General features: G+C 46.4%; 1 protein-coding gene across 8 annotated transcripts in view; it reads right to left on the reverse strand.

The window, feature by feature from the left end:
- The window catches only part of PSD2 (pleckstrin and Sec7 domain containing 2), a 96,053-nt gene that overhangs the window by 7,688 nt on the left and 67,016 nt on the right, over nt 1–21,349 (reverse strand). For 5 of the 8 annotated variants that reach the window (XM_080554942.1, XM_080554938.1, XM_080554940.1 and 2 more), the window contains 5 exons: nt 20,526–20,584; nt 14,681–14,770; nt 13,578–13,621; nt 9,863–10,053; nt 8,610–8,680 (listed from right to left, as the gene is read on the reverse strand). In XM_080554942.1, coding sequence (XP_080411068.1) covers nt 8,610–8,680; nt 9,863–10,053; nt 13,578–13,621; nt 14,681–14,770; nt 20,526–20,584 — 455 coding nt within the window. Of the gene's footprint in view, nt 1–12; nt 7,415–8,609; nt 8,681–9,862; nt 10,054–13,577; nt 13,622–14,680; nt 14,772–20,523; nt 20,585–21,349 lie in introns of those variants that run through there. The other 3 variants (XM_080554941.1, XM_080554943.1, XM_080554945.1) reach the window with 2 other exon arrangements.

Consider the following 21,349-nt stretch of genomic DNA (forward strand, 5'->3'; position numbering starts at 1 on the left):
AGAAGGAACGTTAATTGGATAATGACTATGCTAACATTTGCGGGCTACTTTAATGAACCTGCCTTTCTCTCTGTGCTGTAATCACAGAGTAGTGAGACCAGGAAAAGCACTGCTTTGTACAGTAAATGCTAGGAGTTGATAATGATAATAATTAACATCTGGCAACTTCTTCCATCATTAAATTCACTGTGAAGATGTGAAGAAGGAGATGAAAGTTTTAAACATAATTATAAATAGTTCTCTCTAACACGGCACATGCCTGAGGCTTCTGGGAGATGACACAAGACGGCTAGGTTTCTGCAGAGCTTCACCCACAGTGCACAGCTCATGCTGAGATGCTGATTCTGGTTGTTGGCAGGTATCAGCAAATGAATTCCCACCCTGCAGCTGCACCACTCCACATGGTGAGGGGCTTTGACTGTCTTTGGTAGCCCTGGAACAACTATTCCTGGAGCCAATGCACCTCTGTGCAAGCGCGGGGTTTCCTGGACACCAGCCACTGAGTATGGTCCACCTGAATCATGCTTGGTATCTCTTTAGTATGTGTGACTCTTTGCCATGGTCTTTCATGTAATTCATTAGTCAGACACTTGCAAATTGCAGCAGTGTTTCCTGTATTCCTGCTGTACTCTCCTCATTGAAGGATAATTTCACAAAACTAGGGGGTACAGAAATAACTATATATATAAATATTATAAACAGATAGAAAATACAAACATGGGATTCCAAAAATCTGGGCACAGCACTTTTTAGGAAAAATAAAAAGGAGTTCAGTCAATCCCATGTTTACCATTTGCTTTCCCAGCAACTGCGCTGATGGCCACTTAGAGCAACACCCTCCCTCTCTACCCTCTCGCCAACTCAACTGCTGGTCCAGCTGGGGGGTGAGATGATGGATGGATGGATGGATGGATGGATGGATGGATGGATGGATGGATGTGAAAAAACCTGTCCCTGGCTAAAACAAACCATCAACCTGTCCCCCAGGTACCTGCCTCCGGTTGGTGAGAAACTGCAGGTGCTGTGTTGCAGGCCCCTGCCTAGTCACATGGAGACGCATGCTGGTGCAGCCCTGTGATGGAGCTGTGTGGTTGTGCTGCAACCTGGTGGAGACCAGGACTGGTGGAGAGAATTGCCTTTCTGGGTAGCTACGCTGTCTGATGGCATCTTCAGCTGCTGTGAAATGACCATGTCAGAGGCCAGGTCAGGCCAGGGTACCCCTGGAAGGGCCTGCCATATCCTACTCATTACTGTGCAAACCTACAGGACTAAGTCTGTGTTATGTTTTGTTACAGGCTACAGTCTTCTGGTTGTTCTCTGGTGTCGGGTCACAAAAGTCTCCCCTGTGCTCCCTTTCAGCGCACAAAGGTCCAGCATAACCCAGCCCATGGATGTGGCTCATACAGAGCCCTGCTCTTGATGGGAAATTGGCTTTTGAAGTCTTTCTTTCCGTCCTTTTCTGAAACAATCATCCCAACCAGGAGAATGACTGCTGCACTGTATGTGATGCTTGGCTTTGTGCAAAGAAATGTCATGGGGCCCAGGGCCCAGGGCCCAGAAATGTCTGGCATGGGATCCTGCCACATGCAACTGCCTTTTGAATGCCAACCACAAAGAAAAGCCCTGGCTTTCCAGCACAAGAAGAGGTGGGTGCTGCAGGCACCCTGTGTTCAGTATGGGTGCATTGCACGGCAGTATACACAACCTTTCTGCAGTGCCCTCCTGCACTGTTAAGTGGTTTGGAGCTCCTCAGAAATTCAAACCACAGCTAAATGCCTATGCACAGCAGAGATGTCTGCAGGAGTCACAGTGGGTGTTTCAGTAGCCAGAGGGATGCACTGTGAGCCTTTTAAGAAAGAAAACCAAATGCTTTGACTTATGAATATGTTACTAATATGTTACTCCACCTGGCAGCAAAAAGGTGTTTGAGGAAGACCTTGCTGCTCAAGCCTCCTATATTGTAGACACACATCCAATTCTGGATGTTTTTCCAAAGGAGTTCTTGGGATCTGAATAAAAATGACCAGGAAACCCATGATCCCTTATTTCAAGATAAGCTTTCTAAAAATATGGTGTGAATAGCTAGGCCTAATGACATGCGACAAGAAGAAACTTCCACAGATGAAAACTGGTTTGACAAATGCAGATCTTCATGTTGAATGGTACCATCATTTACTGTCTCTGCTGATATCGGGCTTACAGGATTTAATGTAGGTGTAGGAAAATCCAGATTATTTTTTTTTTTAAACCTGGGCCCAGTCAATCAGGGTAAGGTTGAATCAAGCAGGTTCTCTCTGCCTTGTGCCTCTCTGCTGGCGGCCCGGTTTGCAGGAGCGCATGGTACTGCAGGCTCACTTCTGCATGGGCCAGCTGTGCCAGGAAGCTCATTTTAATGCCTGTGCTGCAGTAGGCATGAAGACAGGCTGAGGAAGTTGGGGTTGTTCAGCCTGGAGAAGAGAAGGCTCCAAGGAGACCTAATAGGAGACCTTCAGTACCCAAAGGGCGCCTACAGAAAAGCTGGGGAAGGACTCTTTGTCAGGGAATGTAGTGGTAGGACAAAGCTTAATGGTTTTAAACCAAAAGAGCGTAGATTTAGATTAAATATAAGGAAGAACGTGGTAAGGCACTGGAACAGGTTGCCCAGAGAGGTTGTGGATGCCCCATCCCTAGAAGTATTCAAGACCAGGTAGGATGGGGCTTTGAGCAACCTAATCTAGTGGGAGGTGTCCCTGCCCATGGTGGGGGGGGTGGAACTAGATGATCTTTGGGTTCCCTTCCAACCCAAACCATTCTACGATTCTATGACTTCCAACTCAAACCATTCTACTGTTCTGTGACTCTATACGTACTGCTGGTGAGGCAGGGAAATCTTTGTGTGAAGCCTTCACAAATGGCTCTAAAGTTACATGATGCTTTATCATGGTGCTTAGGCACATGGTTTAGTGGATGATATTGGTGGTAGGGGGACGGTTGGACCAGACAATCTTGGAGGTCTTTTCCAACCTTAATGATTCTATGATGCCACACACATGGAATGGGAGTCTTCATGGTGCCCAGCACTTACACCAGTGTGTAGCTTTCCCTTGGAGAATAATTCCTTGCCTTTCAGCAAAGCATGCCAGCTTTGCTTCAGAGCCTACAGCATCTTCTCTATGTTTTATACCCTTCTGAGCTTTGGTGGAAGTTTAAGCAAGTGCTTAAACTGCTGGGGAAGAAACATGTCCAAAGATGTGTAACATGGATGCTTTCAGTGAAGGGATTCTGTCTTAAATCTCAAAGAAAAATGATTTATACTAAAACGTAAGTAGTGTCCTGCCATATCTAGAGGAAATGCAGGCAATGTTTTCTCGATGCTATCATATGCTAATATTAATCTCACCTTTTTCCAGTTGTGGTGCTACCCCGCCATATATTTGCTGGCAAATTTGGTATCACAGGGTTGTTGAATTTTTGCCTTTTGTGTCCTACATTGTTCACATAAACACTTGTCACTGGGAAATGGGCAAGGTATGATGTGCTACGCCGTTTCAGTGACCCAAAGCCCCCAGCCCTTGAATGATGATGATGTTTATTTTTTCCTTTCTTCTCTGGTTGAAGGGTGTCAGCAATTTAAAGGGTATGTTTTGGGGATGTTTTCTGCAGGAACTGAGGCCACGTGTGGATGCTGTGTTTTGGAATCCCTCCAAATTCATTTAATTTACTTTTGATTTAATATTGATGACAGAGTCCCCATTCATCTGTCTCTTCTGCCTAAGTAAAGGATCTGCTTAAACATGTACCACCACCCCCTTGACTGGGCTTCCTTTCTGCCATGACAGTGCTCCATGATGACTTTGGTTCAGTCTTCTGAGGCAGCTCTCCTCTACTGTCCGCTCCAATGTGCAGGGGGTGGAGTAGCCACAACTAATATGAGCTCTCCAGCTCAAAGTTTTTTTGTTTGTTTGTTTTGTTTGTTTGTTTTTGTTTTCTTTTTTTCAAGAAAAAAATCTCTCTCTGTTGTGCCTGCTTTTGTATGACACCTGTATGGGGTGAGAGTCCAGCACATTGATTCTGCTGCCCTCTCCTCTGGACAGCAATGAAACGAATATTCTTCACAGCACTCTTCTGGAGAAACTGGTTGCTCATGGCTTGGACAGGTGTACCCTTCACTGGGTAAAAAAACGGCCAGGTGGCCGGCCCCAAGGAGTTGTGGCGAATGTAGTTAAATCCAGATGGAGGCTGGTCAGTAGAGGTGTCCTGCAGGGCTCAGTATTGGGGACACTTCTCTTCAATATCTTTATCAATGACAAGGGGATTGAGTGCACCCTCAGTAGGTTTGCAGATGACACCAAATTGGGAGGTAATGTTGATCTGCTTGAGGGTAGGAAGGCTCTGCAAAGGGATAGGCTGCATAGGCTGGACTGATGCATTGAGGCCAACTGTATGAAGCTCAACAAGGCCAAATGCTGGGTCCTGCACTTGGGGCAAAACCACCCCAGGCAACACTACAGGCTGGGGGAAGAGTGTCTGGAAAGCTGCCCAGCAGAAAGGGACCTGGGAATATTGGTCGACAGCTGGCTGAATGTGAGCCAGAAGTATAGTTGGGCAGCCAAGAAGGCAAACAGCATCCTGGCTTGTGTCAGAAATAGTGTGGCCAGCAGGACTAAGGAAATGACTCTGTGCTCAGCTCTCGTGACGCCCAACCTCAAATAGTGTGTTCAGTTTTGGGCCCTCACTACAAGGAGGACATTGAGGTGCTGGAGTGTGTCCAAAAAGGGGGTTGTTTATCCTAGAGAAAAGGAGGCTCAGGGGAGACCTTATCACTCTCTACAGCTACTTCAAAGGAGGTTGTAGCAGGGTGGGGGGTCAGTCTCTTCTCCCAAGCAATAAGTGACAGGAAAGAGGAAATGGCCTCAAGTTGGCCAGAAGAGGTTTAGGTTGGATATTAGGAAAATTATTTTCACTGAAAGGGTTGTGGAACAGGCCGCCCAGGGAAGTAGTTGAGTCACCATCCCTGGAGGCATTCCAAAGACATGCAGATGTGGTACTTAGGGATATGGTTTAGTGGTAGACTTGGCAGTGTTTGGACTTCACGATCTTTTAGATTTTTTAGATTTATTTATTTAGATTTTTTAGAGGTCTTTTCCAATCTAAATGATTCTATGCTTCTACGAATATGGGCATGGAACTACAGAGATTTGTCATGCTACAGCTTGCGAGGGGTTTTTCCTCATTTTCTTCAGCTCATACCCACTAGCCTAAAAAATATTCAATGAGGAAAAGAAACCACTGCCCCTCTTCAGTCTGGCCATTAAGGTGGCACTCCAAGTAGCACTACCATGGTAAGGCCTGCCTTCACAGGACATGTCCCTGGCTCAGGGCAGCGCTGGGAACTCTTCCATGGGTGGGGGCTGGAAGGGCAGCCCTGGGGGAAATGCTGAGACCTGCACCCTTTCCAGTACTTCCATACAAAAGCATCTCGTGCTTTATAGCCCTCCATCATTCCTCTCAACACCCCTCTATGTGTGATGATTAAGGGTTATTATCCCCATTTTACAGAGGTGAAGTAAATTGCCAAAGGCCATGGAGTGAATCAGTGATCAGTGTGGATTAGAGTGCAGGAGAGGTGCGCCCTGCTCCCAAGCATGCATTTCTTCGTCAAGACTGTGCTGCATCCCTTTAGGGGATCAAGCAATTGCTTCAGCAGACTGTGCTAGAACATGCTAACCCAGAAATTAACACTGGCGAGTCAATGATATGTGACTTCTTTACATCAGTGAGTTTATGGATGCTGCCTGAATTGCTTCTATCAGACTGCTTTCTTCTCGTCCAGCCAGCCAACCACATACCCACCCACTTTTCTGCCTGTCTTATACTATTCTTACCTCTCTTTGCATCTGGCCATTCCTTCTTTCTATACATCTGTCTCCCCAGACCCTCCCTCCCCTCCTCTTTCTCTCCCTCCCCCTTTTTCTCTGTCTCTCACTTCCAGTCAACTTGCTCCCCTGGACTTATCTGCATTGTCTTCTGAGAGTTTCCTGTTAAAGACTAGATCCTTGGTGTTATCTGAGCGAAAATGTATGAGGCTGGACCTGTACTCCATGGTGTCAGGTGTGTCTGGAAGCAGGTACTTTCTCCTCTATCTTCATGTACAAAAATCTCTTCCCAGTGACTTGTGCTCAAGCCAGGTTCTATCTTATATTTATGTGCAGGCATCTACCGCTGAGAGCTTGGGAGCCTTGCACATGGCTTCCTTCCTGTACTGTGCAACTTTTTAGCTCTGCAAACAAACCCATAGGCAAGAAATTGCACTAAGAATGAGGCTGTGCTGGAGGTTACCCACTCTCTCTTGTGATGCTGGGAATACTTGGAAGTGGCAGCTTTTTTTTCTTTTCTTTTCTTTTTTTTTGTTTGTTTTTTTTTTGTGACCTCAGCCATTTGTCCTCTCTCTGCAAAGCCCAACCAATATTTTGTCTAGCCAAATCCAGCCCAAGGAGTACTTTGAGAAGGACCATATACAGTCTGTCAGTGACTCATAACTAAGAAACCACTCTTTACCCAAATCTTTGGCCCAAATGTTTCTCAGGTTATTTTTTGTTGTTCTTAATGCACTTATGTTCTTATGTTCCTATTTCCTTGAGGCACCCTCAGCAACTCTCGTACCTCCTGCATGACTGACACATCAGTAATGGCTGTTATTTTTCAGACACCTTTATAACATAGTCAGATCTTAGGTGTGTTGCTTCTTTAGTCCTTCCTGGTAAAGAAAGCACTCAGTCTTTTAAACATTTTCTCCTGAAGGTCATCTAGATAAGAACACTGATCTTCTAACAGCTATGTGTCTCTGTCAATCTCATCCTCACTCTGTTTTTAAATTCTAAACTAGTACTAGCATAACAACCTATGTTAATAAAACAGCCAGGACGGACACTGTTGCTGGCCTTGTATAACAAGGCCGAAAACCAACCCCTCCACCCTCTTCAGCAGCAATGAAACTCTGTCTTGGTCTCACTGCTCCTTCTAATACTGTCAAAGCAGTCAGGAAAACCTTCAGTAAACTGGATTTCGGTCCAGCATGGCAAGAAAATTCTATCCCGAATGTGTATTTCATTCCAAATATATACCCCCTCAACAGACCTAGACCTAAAAGTGCTTGTTGAAAAACTCATTTAAATCTAACTGCTTCCTGTGATTTTGATGAATTTACTTTTTTTTTCCTACAGAAAAAACTGACAAAAAAAAAGGTGCTAGTTAAATCTTCATGCATCATCCATGGTCAGCATGGGGACCTCTTCATTGGGCTCCAGATGGAGACTTGTGTTGAGAAAAGAAGCTGGGATGTAAGGAGAGTGTCAGTGACCAGTGACTTCACGATGGCCAGGCTTAGAGTGCTAGAGAAGATCTGGGCTCTCCTGTACACTGCAGCTTCCCTCAGCTGCAGGAAAGAGTAGCGAGGATGTTAAAATACCACTTGGCTAAGAGCAATCCACACGGTAAATTACAATTAGCTGCTACCAGATTTCTGTTAGCTTTGTGACCTGTGCCATAGGATCTGGCAAAACATGAGAACCGTTGGGTTGTGCTAGGAACAATGAGTCATAATTCCATACTGCCCCGAGGATCTTTCTGCCTTTCTTATATAATCCAAAGTTTGTTTACTCTCATTGCTTTGGAGATAATACTGCAATACATAGGAACATCTACCCACAGGGAATGCTGTTTCAGCAAGGTGAGTTCAATGGGTTACTGAACAGAATGTGCTACTAAAGTAGTTCAGACCTAGTTCAGTGGGTTATGCTGCTTCATGATGAGTAGACATTTGGCACCCCTGGCTGGCTCTTACTAACATTCAAGTGATGTCCTATTCAGGCTCCTTAGATATTTCCACAGAAAACACTATCCATGGAAATCTTCCTAGCATCCAAGGATTTTCAAAGGCAGAGAGATGAATGCCATAGCATGCAGGTAAGGTCTTCCACGGTAACTTTGCCTCCCATGGGAACCTGGGATTTATACTCATGTTGACTCAAAGGTGGCTATGGAACTGGAGAAAGCTATGGAACGGAGATGAAGAGAGGCAGAAAGTGTCTCTTGGCAGCCCACGGAAGGACCCAAATCGGCAAGGTCGAAAGGAGACAAAAAACTTTAAGCATGGGGAATTCCATACCAGCCTCACATCAGGTACTCGTGCTCAGGTCCATGCCAACTAATAAAACAATAGCCAGGACAAGACTGGTCTGATTGCCTGCCCCTTCCGCTTCCTAAGGCATGTCTCACCAACATCCTAATTCACCTACTCCATATCTGTTCAGTCATGCTCCCCACTATCCCTTATTTGTTTATACTTCTTGCTTACACTTCTGCAGAAGTCTTGCCTCTGTATTTCCTCTTTCATATTTCTTCCTGTATGACCCTCTTTTGAGGCTGTGCCCTTAGCATGAACACCACCATCAAAGATGATGGCATTCTCCAGCTCTGTATACTGGTCTCTGGAGGAGTTCTGTATACGTCCACACATGCATTAGGACATTGATTCACCTCTACATGCATGTATGGGTCTCCTACTTAGGACAGCAGGGCTGCTTTGGACACAGCATGAAACAGAAAATGGGACAGTCCACCACAGTTACCTTTTGTAAATAAAGGATGGTCCCTTTAAGCACAGCATAAAATTTCTTCCAACCTCTTCTTCCTCTGGGAGCTAAAAAAGGAAGAACAACTAATTATACACACCTGCTTCTGCCATTACTGCTTGACCTTCACATTTCTGGCAAAACCAACCCTTTCCTGACCCACCATAGGCATGTACTGATACCCAAACCTCATACACCTCCAAGCTACTGATTATGAGTGGCTTGTCATCAGGGACATGTCAGTTGACAGAAATGGGCTGGGAGATGCAGCCTCCCCATGAGAACACAAACAGGTCAAAACCAGAGATGAGCAGGTACAGGTCTACCAGTGGACACATACAGGAAGTCTCTCTGTTCCTCCAGACAGGTTTGTATTCTGCGAACTAAATGCTTGAGGAACAGAGACATTCCCTGAGCTCCTCTGGTTTGGATGAATTAGGCAGACATACCCTGGCTATGGAAGCTTCTGTTCCACTGAGTGGGGAGCATTACCACCCACCATCTTGATGGACCTGGGGAAAGAGAGCTTGCTGGAAGCTGGAGAGGGGTGGGAGGTGAGGGGAGCCTGTCTACACCACCACAAGAGAGCTGGTCCTCCAAGGCATGGGCTATTAAGAAAGTGCTGGAAGCAAGAGGCCTTTGGTGGTAATCTTCTCTACTCAAGACTTTTAATTGGCTGCAGTGACTGGGCCATCCATATCAATTAGCAAAAGAGGTCATCCAAGGTTTCATTAAGCACTGCTCATTAACAGTTTCCAAATATATTTCCATTTAACTTTTGTGTAATACCATATACTGACAGCAGAGCTATGAGACAACCTGTTCACCAGCACCCTGCACATGGCAGAATATAGACAGGGCCAAAGCTTTGAAGACCAGACTGTCCCCAAGGTCAGTGTTCAGGTGGACAACTCCTGTGCAACTAGCCTTGACCTACTGCTCATAACGTAGGAGTCAGGGTTATGCCCATGAACAGAATGGAAGACCAGGTCTATCTGTGTGGGACAGGCACTGTTAGGTTCTTTGCCAGTGATAACGGAAGACTGAGGTCTCCTGAAACCATCCATATCTGCAAATGCCTCAAAAAACCCTCCTTTCCCTGTGTGCTGGTGCTCATGGATCTGGGGGGGTCTCTTTTGTGTTTCCTGGGATACAGTGAGGAAATGACACTCCAGCGGGAGAGCCAGGGAGAAGGCTTGGGCAGGGCTTGTTACTGCCTGGGGCACATCTTCTGTCCCATTAACACGTACTTCTCTTCCCATCCATGTCTGCATGGGTTTTGCGCGTGAGGACACCGTGCTTGTAGGTGACTGCATTCAGCGCTTGGGGGATGTCCAGGAAGGGGTTGCTGCTGTCAACAATCCTTGTCACTTTCTTTGCACTGGCTCCAAATTTGTCGTCTACCAGCTCCGAGAGTGATTTCCTCAACTCGTCCTCATCACTTGGAAACAAATTCAAAGAAGAGATTGAGTGGAGGACATGTGGATGGGGTCACAGCGTGCCCTATTTGTTTTGGTTTAAAAAGGAGTTATTTATTACTAGTCAAGAAAGAAAAGGAAAGGAGACCCAGAGACTGTAACACACCAAGTGTGCCAATGGTGGTGATCTACATACAGCAGAAAGGAGCATGGGTGGCAGGTTAACTGTCCCAGTGGCCTCACTGTGAAGTTACTGAAAGCAAGAAAGGATTAGGTTCTTGTCTGAACACCAAGGATCTTCAGACACAGCACTGCTGAGGACTACATTCATTCCACAGGGAAAGTCCCCAGCTCTATGCATCACATTCAGAAATTTAAGGTGGTCTTTGGCTGAGAGCCAGGTATCCCAGGGGATTCTCAACCTTTCCTGAGGCAGCAACCGGGGCCTCCTAGATACTGAAGAAGCTTTATGAATGTCCTCAGTATCTCTGAGGCACCGAAGCTCTGAAGACATTAGGGAGATGGGCCACTTTGATCAAACAACAAACTCTGGAATAGGTTATGCATCTCTCCCCATTTGTGTCCTGAGGGAGGGCCAGGAGAGAGCAAGAAATGCTTGTGATTTCCATAAAAACTTCTCCTCACAGATCTCCTGGTTGTGGACTCTGGACAGCAAGGGCTGAGCAACTCCAGAAAATGTCCAATGATTCCTCCAAGCCTACCTCTTCCTGTGTGAAGTGAAATCTAATTTGGCACATAGAAACTAGAACCTACATGGGAAGTGGTATTTTCCCAGTGTTTCTGGGCATTAAGGAGGACGGCAAACATGGAATTTCTGCCTGTCATGATACATGTTTGCGTCTAAATGACATGGTCACGCCAGATTAGATCAGATTAGATTAGACTGGGAGCAAACCTCAGATGAGGAGTGAACCAGAGTTTAAACCATTAGATGGGATATAAGCAGGAAAATACCACACTTCCCCACCTACACCTACACGGCGAAAGCATCAGACAGCTCTTGCAAGAGAAGGATGATTTCTCAGCTCTTGACACCCACAGGAGTCCTGGGGCTTAGGCAGAGCCCAGACACCACAACTTGGCTGGGGAGTTAGTGGGGACCAGTTCTCAGAACTGCACCAGGCAGAACCCCCTGAACTCCTGCCTGCTGCTGGGGTGCTGGCCATGTGTCTGCCCATCTGGCTGGGCTTCATGGGCAAGTGCATTTGACTCGCTGGATGGCCACTGGGAGAAGGCAGAGGCGAGCAGGCAGAATAGGGTCTGGTACCCTGTGTCAGGGAGCATCTATTTCACATCAGGGAAGCTGAGGAGGGCCTCATGTTACAGCCTGCAATAACTATGCAGGACACCCTGCAGCAAGCAAGGCAGGTCCCAGGCCGGAGTGTGGCAAGCAAGGGGGTGCAGGAAATCAAACGGGCAGGGTGGCAGGGGCAGGAGAAGGGCCGGATGCTGCCGGCTGATGCTACCTGCACCCTGGGGGTGGCTATCCCTCCGACGTGCCCAAGCAGGGCAGCGTGAGCTCGCAGTTGTGTAAACGGTGCCCGCAGCCACCCAGCAGACGCACTCCTGCTGAACTCCTTACATAAAGCACCCCGCGGGCACCCGCTGTGGAACCAGAGAGCTCCCTCTGGTGACCACGTCCACCCACCGACCAGCCCTCCAGGGCTACATCTCCACTGCAGAGCTCGCACTGGTGCACAGATTCGACATAAATTTGTTTTTGAAACCAATCAGGAGACTTCTTGTGTCTGCAAGCTCAGCCCAGGTAGCTGGGGATGGAGGTAGGAGCAAGCCGTCTCCAGACACTTTTCTGGCCAGGATAGGATAAGGTGAACATCAGATGATGGAGCTAATGGCCCAGAAGGTCCTGCTCGGTCTCACAATTCTCTGGAGACAAAACAGGTCTGAGGCTAAGTGGGAGAAGAGAAGAGGTGTCCACTGTGTTACCTTAAGGCCTTGGGTCTGTCATGGGCTTTCCTAAGGCAGAGGTAAGAGTGGGGTTGTAATGGGGCTAGGGAGCAAACATCTCCCGTCTCCTCGCTGAGGGTCCTGGCCTGTGCTGTAGGCAGACAGTGGTCAGCAGAGAAGGGGAAGAAGGGCTGAGGAAGGTGCTGTGTGAAAACATCATGGAGGCCACCACGCTAGCTGTTCCCAGACTTGTCACCTTGTTGTTTCAGGGTAACAGTAGGTGAGTCAGGTGTCTGTGTAAAGCTGAAGGGGAACAGATTTATTTTCATTTATTAGTGATCTGCAGGAAGAGACAGACTGCATTGGAGTTTGTAGATTTTGTAAAACTGGATTGTGCAGCTGATATTTGTGAGGGCAGGGCCACTGTTCAGAAGACCAGGAACCTCACTAAATGCAGAATGGACAAATGCAAAGTATTCTACTGGTGTGGTGTGGTCCTGCAGAAGGATAGGCTGGGACTGACTGGCTGGGGAGCAGCTCTGACGAAAAGGCCCTTAGGTTCCTGGCAAACAGCAGGATGAACAAGAGCCAGCAGCGTGTCCTGACAGAAAGAAAGGCCAAGAGCATTCTCGGCTGTATAAACAGCAGCACACTGAAGAGGCTAAGAGAACTGATCATTCTCCTCTACTCTTTACATCATATCCACATATGGCAATTTTGTTGAGCCTCAAATACAGGGAAAACATCAACAGGCTGGAGAGAGTTCAGCAGAGGCCATCAAGATGCCCAGAGGCCGAAGCACTTGCCCTATGAGAGGTGACTAAGAACTGGACTTGTTCAACCTAGAAAAAATATGTCTTTGGGGGATCTCATAGCAGCTTTCCAATATCTATGAGGAGGTTACCCAGTAGACAGAGACAAGCTCTTCACTGGAGGACAAGAGACAGTGGGTGTGAATTGAATCAGAGGTTTCAACTGGGTGAGAAAAAATGCCACTATCAGGATAATTAAACACTGGTGCATAGACCCAGAGGGGCCTTGGAAAGGCCAGAAAACCCTTGGAGGTTTTCAAGATGCAGCTGAACATAGCCCTGAGCATCTGTTCTGAATTCAACATTTGACAACACTTTGAGAGGAAGCTGGACTTGAGACCTCCTGAGGTCCCTTCCAGCCTTAACAATTCTCCCATAGTGATTCCAAAAGGAACTGTGTGGAAGAGAAGGGAGGTCTTGGTGACCAAAGTAACCCCAGATCTTGAGTTTCTCGAGCAAAGACCATGCTCTGAAGCACCTGAAGAGGGACTAGCACTTTCTGGGTATAACAGAAAATAAAGGGGACTTTCCCTCCATTTAGATTGTACCATTTAGATTGTGCCAACCTGAATGATTCTATGATTCTATTTTATGATTCTATGGAACCTGCACACACAGACTGCCACCAATCTCTCTGTCTGCTTTTGTGTCTAAGCCATAAATAAACCCAGTTTGCCCACAGGAGGGATTTCAGTGCTTAAGAGCTTGGCAGGAGATGTTCTGGAAACTTCTGGAGCTAAAAGCAGGATTCAAGACTTGTCAGCTACTTCGAAAGATACTCTCTAAAATGCTTAATATATACTTACATGGCCCATTCCAGCTTCTCATTCTTGATGGAGTTATACAGTGTCTGCAACAAGAACATGGTATTAGCTGTGTCTCTAAAAGTAGACATGTCTGGCTTGTGGAGATCATTTCTCCTATACCCTGTCTGTGTTCTCAGAGAGATACCTTCACTTCTAAAATGTCCTGGAGAAGTATTCACTAGTGAACAAGACAACTGCTGTCCTCCCAAACCCTTTTTTATCTATGGTTTGGACTGAACATGTCAGCAGCATAGGTGTTTGGCAGCCAGCCTTGCTGAAGAGCCCATTCATGATATTTTTGCTTAATTCTGGGTGCTGAGCCTAGTCCTGAGTGAACTCTGGCCTACACAAATTTGCTAGAAGAGTCTAGTATATACTAAAACACCTCCTATGTCTTAACTAGGGGAAAGGGACAATGGAGGCTTGAACACTGCCCTGAGAAGCAGGAGAGGGATGAATAACTTTGGGGTTCAGCTTTTCCAGTTTATCCTGGGAAAACTTCCAATGACTCCTCTGAGGCAGGAGGGAAGGAATGGTCTAGAAAAGCAGAACGCATGGGTGGCCCTCACCATGCTGAGGAATGGCGTAGGGTGAGGTCTGCTGGTGGGGAAGTTTGTGTCTAAAGCTCGTCATGACACCCCTGATGTGAGGCTAGCCCTTTCAACCTCCTTCCATACAGCAAAAAACAGAGCAGGTTGATGTACCTGTGGCAGATGCAGAAAATGGTGGTGGTGCTAAATCACATGGAAGGAGAAAATATTCACTTTCTCTAACCAATCTCCCATGTTACTGAGCTAGTTATCTTGGAGTACTACCTACAATTACATGGAACTGAAGGCAAAGAAAAGTATCCGTGACAGACAGCCATATTTCTGGTACTTTTTTTCTGTACATTATCTGGTATACCACAGAACTACCATGGTGGGAAGGGACCCCTGGCATGCTCTGAGGGCAGATAAATCCCAGAATAACCTGGATTACAATTCTAATGAAATAAATGTGTGATAGAAAATACTGACTCAATGGCTCCGAGTGTCATGGTAGGACTAGGTTACACTACCATAATAATGACAGCATCTCACTGTCTATGTGTGTCACATTACCTTCAGCAAATCCTTTGCAAAGTCCTTCCCATCATTCAGCCCATCCAGGTTTGCTATGAACTGTTGACATGACATCTTTTTGCCAATATTCTGCAAGGCAAAGAAGCAGCACATTAAACTTCTGGAAAGTTTTGACTTTAATGAGACTGTTTTTTAAAGAACAATTTTATATGCAGTAGCAAGGCCTGGGTTTGCCTCAGAAACTCAAAGCTAGATGCACACCTGCCCTTATTTTCTATTGGGATCTTTGATTTATTTGCTCATGCCAGCAACAAAACACTTAAAATGACCTCTTTTAACGGTGTAGATAAAACACCTGAAAACGACCTCCAGGTCTTGCTCCAAACTTTCTCACTGATTTCACCTCTGGCCTCCAGGTTGGCCCTGGTACAAGGTCTGTGCTTTGAAACTCAAGACAAGCACTCAAACCGTCTTTAAATATTGGAACTGGGATGGTCCTCCAAGCTTACAGTGTGGGAAATTGTATGAGCATGCAGTGTCGGCATCTGAAGACAACCAGCGCTGGGCACTGATTGATGAAAACTGTTATTTTTCATTGTTGTTACAAGGAGAGATAATCCAGCTACTGCTACTGTGTGAACTAAGGTGCTGGGCTGTGTGAGGGCAGTGCGCAGACAATCTCAGTTATCACCAGTTAATGCCAAGATAAACTTGGTGCCGATACTGCCAGGTCATCTGGAATCCCTGATATTAGTCTGTGACATCTGTCTTCCCAAACCTCTTACCCCTCACCATAGCCAGGTCACTTTCTCAGCCTGCAGGGGTTGAGGGGCTGGAGGCAGATGGCCTTTTTCCTTGCCTCCCCCTGCAATGGTACCTTTCCAAAGGACTAGAACAGAGGTGTGGAGGGGGTCAGTGAGAACTGTAGGGTTCAGAAAAAAGAGTCTGATATCACAAAGGAAAGATAAGTGTCTCCGGTGTCATGCCATATCGCAGCCTCCACACCCTCAAGCAAAGTCCCCAAGAACAGATCTTGTGGTGATACCACATGGAGTGGACAATGGAGTTAGTGAGAGGAGAGCAGGAGAGATGAGGTACCACCACTGGTCCTAAGGCTGAGCAAGGACCCCACTTAGGGACTCAATGAGGAAGAAAAGGAAGGCCCTCACTGGAAGGGGATGAAGCTGCAACAGATGATGTAAGAGGTGCCCCGCACAGTAAGGTGTGTTTTCTGTGCAAGAAAATAACGTCTTGAGAGAGACTGATGCCAGAACCCCCCTACGGCTTCCTCCCCGAGGAAAGCATCGGCAAAGAGTGAGGCCCTGGGATTAACCCACAACAGACCCCCCCCACCTGCCATCTATGTATGCAGACACACTTTTTGGCCATACATGGAGCTGGTGCTGCCTTTGAGCAGCTTTGAGCATTTCTGTCTGAAATTCCTGATTATGCCTCCTGTCTCCTCCATGAGAGGTCAGGGAAAAGAGATAAAAAGCACTGTTACAAATCTGCAGTGCCTAGGGACACTGCAGTTGGCACAGAATGGCACAGCATGAGGCTCAACCATCTTTGCTTTCTTACAGGAAAGCCCCACAGCTGCTGCCCCTAACTGGACCCCATAGCTAAATGCTCCTGCCAGACAGTGCTCAGTAGCTGAACCAGGCACGGGGAACCTGCCGGGAAGCCTGCAAATGTGCTATGTTTCTTCAGCAGAGGGAGGGGAGGTTCGTGTACTGGCTGGTTGGTGAATTACAGAAACAAACAAACAAACGAACAAACCAACAAACCAGCCAGCATCACAACAGGCGTGGGGGTGGAGAAAGGAAGGAAGGTGAGAGAGCGCATTTTAAAAAATGGGCTTTGGAAGATACTCAGCTGTAGCCTGGTATGTCTTGGCTGTTTCCAAGTCCCAGCATTAGGAGGCTGTGCAGGTATGTATGGATGAGGGAACACTGGGTGCTCAGTGGGAAAAGAAGTGCCACGTGAAAGTCCCAGGAGAAGGAGCAGGCTGCTGGTGGCCAGTGGCTATCTGGGGTGCTCTCCCCAGCCCTCCCTCTGTAAGGTGTTAAAACAGTTGAGGTTCTGGGCTGGAGGCACCGGGCATCAAACATAGCTACAAAGTGGTGAGTGGAGTGCATCCACAGTGAGCTTCCCAGCATAAGCATCCTGCCCCTGGCAGACCCTGCTTTTACTCAGGCTTTCTTGACCTTTCTCAAATACTTATCTCCTGGGGAAAACAAACAAACAAACAAACAAACAACAACACAAACTACACATATGCTGCATCATGAGGTGAGGGTTGCTGGTCTGACTGGACAAAGGGATCTGGTAGTGGATTTATTCTAGGCTGCAGAATCAAAATCAACCTGCTGCAGGGAGTGATCCTGCAGACTTTGGATGACGATGACCCCTAGACCACACAAAGCTACTGTGGGCAGACTGGTGTCACTCTGTAGGTGGCTCCAGAGGCTGTTTGTCAGAGCACTTCAGCTTTCTGAGTGCTACTAACACACATCGCTAATGTGACATCACAAGCTTGTCTCAAAGGACAATATCACAGTGTTTTTAAGACTAATAGTGATGCATGCGGTGTTAGGAGCTGCCATGGGTCCCATTTTTATGCTTTGTCCAATGGCCATGAGAGCTGCTGGTTTGCTTTTTGAATTGAATGCTTAAGCTCATTGCATTACAGTATGAGTGTAGGAGCTGGGCTTCAGCAAAGTGCTTGGTACTCCAAGGGCAAAATGTAATCATGAGTGCCGGTGATGAAGAGGTGTTGATTTGTCACTGTCTTTCCATGGCACGCAGTTCTGAACAAGGAGGGAGAAAGGTGTGCATTGAAAAGGAAACATCTCAAAGCTTTGTCTCTGTCAAAGTAAAGTACAGGAGTACTTTGTCATAAGATCTCCTGGAGCTCAAACAGCACCAGCAGAGCATGGTGCAGGGCTGCAACAACCTGGTTTATATTAAAAAGCTTGCAACATTTGCTGATAACTGTTGGCTTTTAACAGCAACTCCAGAAATCATGTGATTCTATGAAAATGAAGCACCTCATTTTAAAAATAGTATGCTTGCAGGACCATTTCAAAACAGGGTCTGAATGTACCTGCAGTAGAAAATCAACAGTACTAAAGTGTGGCCATGTGCAAATCTCATGTTTTAAAGCCAGTCTCATCACTTTTAGGCCTGAACTCAGCATATGTGATCATCAGTACCGGGATGGTGAACTAGCCCACTGTGGAGACGCTACTGTAGACAATTTGCCATTTAATGAGACACATCAACTCCCCCCTCTCCTAACCAAAGGGATTTCCCACTCTGTGGCAATGTACAGGAAAACACTGAAATACACACACAATATTAAAATAGGAAATTTAAAAAAGAAAAAAAAAAAGAAGTGATATGTAATATCCCAACAGCATATTTAACAAAACAAGGAGTGAGAGATCAAGCCACACAATCCCAGGTATCCTGCAATTTCTTTGCCCAAGGAGGATTTTATGTAACTCATATCAGTTGCTAATGGGTTACCAAGTAGTGAAGAACACTCACTGCACAACAACTTAGGAATCTGGACAAACAAAATCTCTCTCTCTCTCTCTCTCTCTCTCTTTTTTTTTTAACACAGAAAAAAAAAAAAGACCCAAAACAAACAAACAAAAAAACCCAAGTCAAATGCTAGTGCTTTAAAGTAAAACACTAGAATGACTGCACTTACCACCTGGTAAAGGATTAAAGAGCAGAAAGAGAGGTTCCAGAAGCAGAAGGAGGAATAAAAAAAGGAGGAGAAGGAGAAGAAGAAATTAATGTTACACGTGGAAAAGTAAAGAAAAGATTTTTCAAAGAAAAGTTCAGGCATTTCTACACCTGGTCAAAAGAAAGATGCATTTTTCCTTGCCTAGATAGCATGAGATAATTTCTTCTCACCAGGCTTATTAGCCAGCTTGTCAATGAAAAATTGAAATGAAAAGGTTTTGGAGGCTTGTGTTTTTGGTGTGTGTTTTTTTTTTCTTTTCCCTTTTCAATAATTTCCACCTTCCCAGACAGATTTTTTTTTTAATTAAAAAAATCAGACAAAATTAGTTTCTTTTTGAGTGGAAGTGCATTTTGTCTTCTACCACTGTCTGCTTTTATTGTTGCAGTAAATACCTTGATAAAAGTATTTCCTTGGCTCCAACCTTTTCTGTTTAAGGATGAATGTTATGTGAGACCCTCCTGGAAGCTGGCCCACTGCTGTCCCACCACATGCAAAGACACTTTGCTAGATATGTTACTGGCAGCCACGTGGGAGTGAGACAGTGTGATACCGGTCACAGGCTGCCTGTTCCCAAGAGGATGAAGCTGTGGCAGCTGTAGCCAGCTTGCTGCAGGCCGCAGTGCATATCTGGAAAGGATGCTCTTGCTGAGACCAGTAATTCCCTCCATCGACTGCTGCGTTCAAACTTTGCCACTGTGTGTAATGATGGGGAGGGTCTCCCAGCTGGACTGTCAGGATGGCACCGGTGAAGCTGGTGGCCTTTGCATCTTTGCCATCATAGGTGAAGAGCACTCATGCAGTGTCATCTTCTCACCCTTACAGAAACAGGCTCCTCTCGAAGGTGATTATAAACCAGTATACAAAAAGTGAGGTTATGGCCTACGGCCATCTCATTAAAAGGCTCATAAAGATAAATCAGGGCAAGTCTCTGCAGATGCACAACAACTTGTTACCAGCTGGAGGCAGAAGAGGACTCTGATAATACAGCTTGGAAATCATGGGACTGTGGGGCAGAAAAAGGGACTAAAACTAGTGTAGGTTTCATATGTGCAGGTTGCTATAACAAGCCTTACACACATCCACGCACCCGCACCCACACCCACACCCTCCCACCTCCCAGCTTCACGGAAGCCCAGGGGAGTCTGTGGCTCCAGGTCTAAGATCTCAGAGGGGTTACAAAAGAAGGTGCTTCAGTGACCTGAGGCTCGAGGAGTTCCTCTAGCCCTGTGCACAGTCCTCTGAGGCTCACAGCCATGCTCTGTGCCTGCACCACAAGGCTGGAGAGCAGGAAGGAGGTCTGTATGAACAGCGCCTACATCTTCCCACAGCAGTGAGCAGGGCACAGCCTGTGCATACTCCCAGCTGTACATTATGGCAGGGCTCTCCAAGGGAACACAGTGTCCCACTGTGTCCCTTATTCCCAGTCCCATCTCTGTGCAGCGACTCTTCCTCCTACTCTGCTCTCCTCTCTATAGACTGGGAACAATCTAGTTGACGTTTTAGGAATAAATCCAACCTATGCATAGCCTCTGCTGTTTTCCATCCAGCCACAACTTTGGGCAGTGAGCTCTGCTCACCCAGCTCTTTATCCAGAGGCCTCTCTGATGTGATGCTCTCCAGTGGTTTTCTGTAATGTCCTGGGGAAAAGGAACAGCTGGGATTTGCTTCATGTTCTGGGAATGAACGATCAGATCTGGTCCCGTAAGAAACTAATGACTCAGTTGCAGCAGTTTTGCAGATGAGGTGAGTGTCATGTGTCTGAACCACCAGAAAAAGCAGCACAATTGGAGCTGCTGTTTGCCACTCCACAGAGACTGGTAGTGAGGACTTCTCCATGAGAGCTTCTGGGGCAGGGCTGATGTATGCAGTAGGTCCTGGGAAGAAAGCTGCATTGCCTGTGCCTATATGGGATAACTGACATCAGATGTGACTTTGGCTTGAGTGTGCAGTGACAGTAAGAGAAGGTCTGTCCCCAGGACTGGTCCTGGCACCCACAATTTCCCCTGGACCTGTCAGAGTACCCTCTGCCACCCTATCTTGATTTTCCAGACATGCACACTGCATAAGAGGAAAGACCTCTACACTAGATGGGAAAGAAGGAAGGACACATCTCCAAGTACTACTTACATGGCCATGAAGATCTGTGTTTAGCAGCATCAGGGCACAGGTGAGTGTATGAATCCCATCTGAAACACAACAGTCAGACAGCTATTATTATTCTCCTTTCCACAGAGGTTCAGTGTTTGCCCTGTTTTGGCAGCCCACCCATTGCAAAAGCAAGGTTAGTTGCTGTGCCTTTGGACCTTAAAGAATGCTTGTTTCTTTCAACTGTGCATGGTAGTTTAAAAAAAAAAAAAAAAGAAATAATTTTTCCCCTCAAACTTTACCTTTTCCTGAAATGATCACCAGGGGATTGGCTTGAAAGCAATTTTGTCAACGGCTTTATAAAGATCAGACTTTTTGCTGACCCCATCTCTATTTCCCCCACGTCCATTCTGTGCCATCACCAGTGCAGAATGTAGTAGAGACTCTGGGAAACGGAGTACTTTAAGCTAGTTTCCCCCAGCTGATCACAGTCACCACACAGGTTTGTCCTGAGGTTTTTAGCCATTGTTCCTGTGCGGTCTGCAAGCTCTTCAGTCCTCCAACAAAATTATTACTACAAAAGAGTGCAGAATTTTTGGCTCTCTGACAATAAACACATACAGTTTTTCCTTCCATTTGAGATAGCACAGCACCCTGTTCTGTACCAGCTAGGGTGGTGGCTTTAGTTATTTCAAAACCATGCTGAGTCCTTAAGATGTTAAGGTCAAGAGACTTGTCTGTCTCCATGCACCACCTCACAGCAGTGAGATGCCTCGTACTCCAGCACTTGAGCTGGTTCACACAAGGACCACACAACGTGGTTAGAGAGCACCAGGGAGCGGCAGAGTGCCAAAATACTATGGCCT

Source organism: Anser brachyrhynchus (assembly GCF_964034855.1).
Source record: "Anser brachyrhynchus genome assembly, chromosome: 14".
Lineage (NCBI taxonomy): Eukaryota > Metazoa > Chordata > Aves > Anseriformes > Anatidae > Anser > Anser brachyrhynchus.